This window comes from Trichinella spiralis (genome assembly GCF_000181795.1).
Source record: "Trichinella spiralis strain ISS 195 chromosome Unknown Scfld3527, whole genome shotgun sequence".
Classification (NCBI taxonomy): domain Eukaryota; kingdom Metazoa; phylum Nematoda; class Enoplea; order Trichinellida; family Trichinellidae; genus Trichinella; species Trichinella spiralis.
Genome location: NW_003530466.1, coordinates 1 through 1,447, shown reverse-complemented (window position 1 = coordinate 1,447; position 1,447 = coordinate 1). Strand labels below are relative to the sequence as shown.

At 31.7% G+C, this 1,447-nt stretch overlaps 1 protein-coding gene across 1 annotated transcript; it reads right to left on the bottom strand.

The window, feature by feature from the left end:
- Positions 1-948: 948 nt before the first annotated feature.
- Positions 949-1,440, bottom strand: Tsp_13660 (conserved domain protein). The gene has a single exon (XM_003367873.1). It carries the CDS (start codon positions 1,438-1,440, stop codon positions 949-951), a length of 492 nt encoding a protein of 163 aa, XP_003367921.1.
- Positions 1,441-1,447: the final 7 nt, after the last annotated feature.

Below are 1,447 nucleotides of genomic sequence, written 5' to 3'. Positions count from 1 at the left end.
GATCCAGAAATTTTTTGCGTCTCTGCATTGCTTTTGCAATCAGTTTTATTAATGAGAAGCCAGCTATTATGTATTTATGCCTTGTGGATGTGAATAGCATGAATACCGTCTTATTTTTGTGTTCGATTTGTATTATTAATATCTCATTTGATATAACGCCTTTTGGTGCAATAAAATATGGAATGATGAAAATAATTATTGTTAAAAGTGTTGATCGCTATGAAGTATAGTCTTCAGTAAGTTCATAATTTAAATGAATGGCAAAACTTCATAAATTTGGATTGAAAATGTTGGAATAACAAATATTTTCATTATTATTACTGCGTCATTATTATTGAAGTTACATCATTCTAAATGGAAATATTTGAACGAATGAAATGATATGATATTGTACGTAATCACAAGTAGAGGGTTTGAGTCAATGAGCAATTGGAGAAGGAAAACCAATAAGACAACGATACGAAGGTCCAATAGAATAGCGCGTTCAACGCGTTCTAGCAATTGCACTTGCAGAGAAGGCCTATTCTCTTAACAGTATAACCCTAACAGTATACATGAAAGAACCCAAATGTATGCCCTTGTGTTCAGATGACCTTTCTAAAATGATCTTGTGTTTCCTCAAAGGTAGTGACTGATGGTATTGTAAGTAAAATTTATGCTCAGATTCACTACCATTTTCTGGACAATACAGCAAAAATTTAAATTTTATTATTTATTTGATAATGCACTTTCAACTTTGAACATTGAAAAATTATGATAAAGAGTAATGCCAAATAAGAAACATCATTACAAAATTAAAATTAGCTATGAATTATTAGAATGAATTGTGAATATGATAAACAACAGAAACTGTTGGGTAAGAAGTAAGATAATAATAAAATCATTCAAAATGATGAAGCATTTTTCATGCATTCAGTAACATTAAAACAACAAAATTTATAAATACAATTAGCACGTCCTTTTTAAATTTTCACTGGAAACAGTAAAGGTGGCATCATTCTGTGACACTGGCAGACTGGAAATAATTGGAAGACTATTGAAAATAATTTCCATTTGACGTTCCCAAAACTGAAAATCCGCCTGCTGAATTTCTCCCACAACGTCTTTATAAAATGGATGGATTTCAAGTAGGCAATTAATGCATTGAAACGCTTTCCAAAGTTTGAACATCAAGATGCTATCATAATCATTTTCAGCGAATGCCATTACTTTTATCGTGTTATTTTCTTCATGTAGCAGCTGGATACGACATTCACAAATATTTTGTATCGCTTTTACAGTTAAGCTATTAGGACCGATTATTCTTTTTGCAACATCAAATGGGTAGTGCAAAGATGAATAAATCTTCGTAGCAAATGCGTTTTCAATTTCTCCAATTTGTACAGGTGGCGGAAGATGAAGAAAGTTCTGCAGCCGTGTCAATGTTAGCAAATTCTTCATGTGAGAA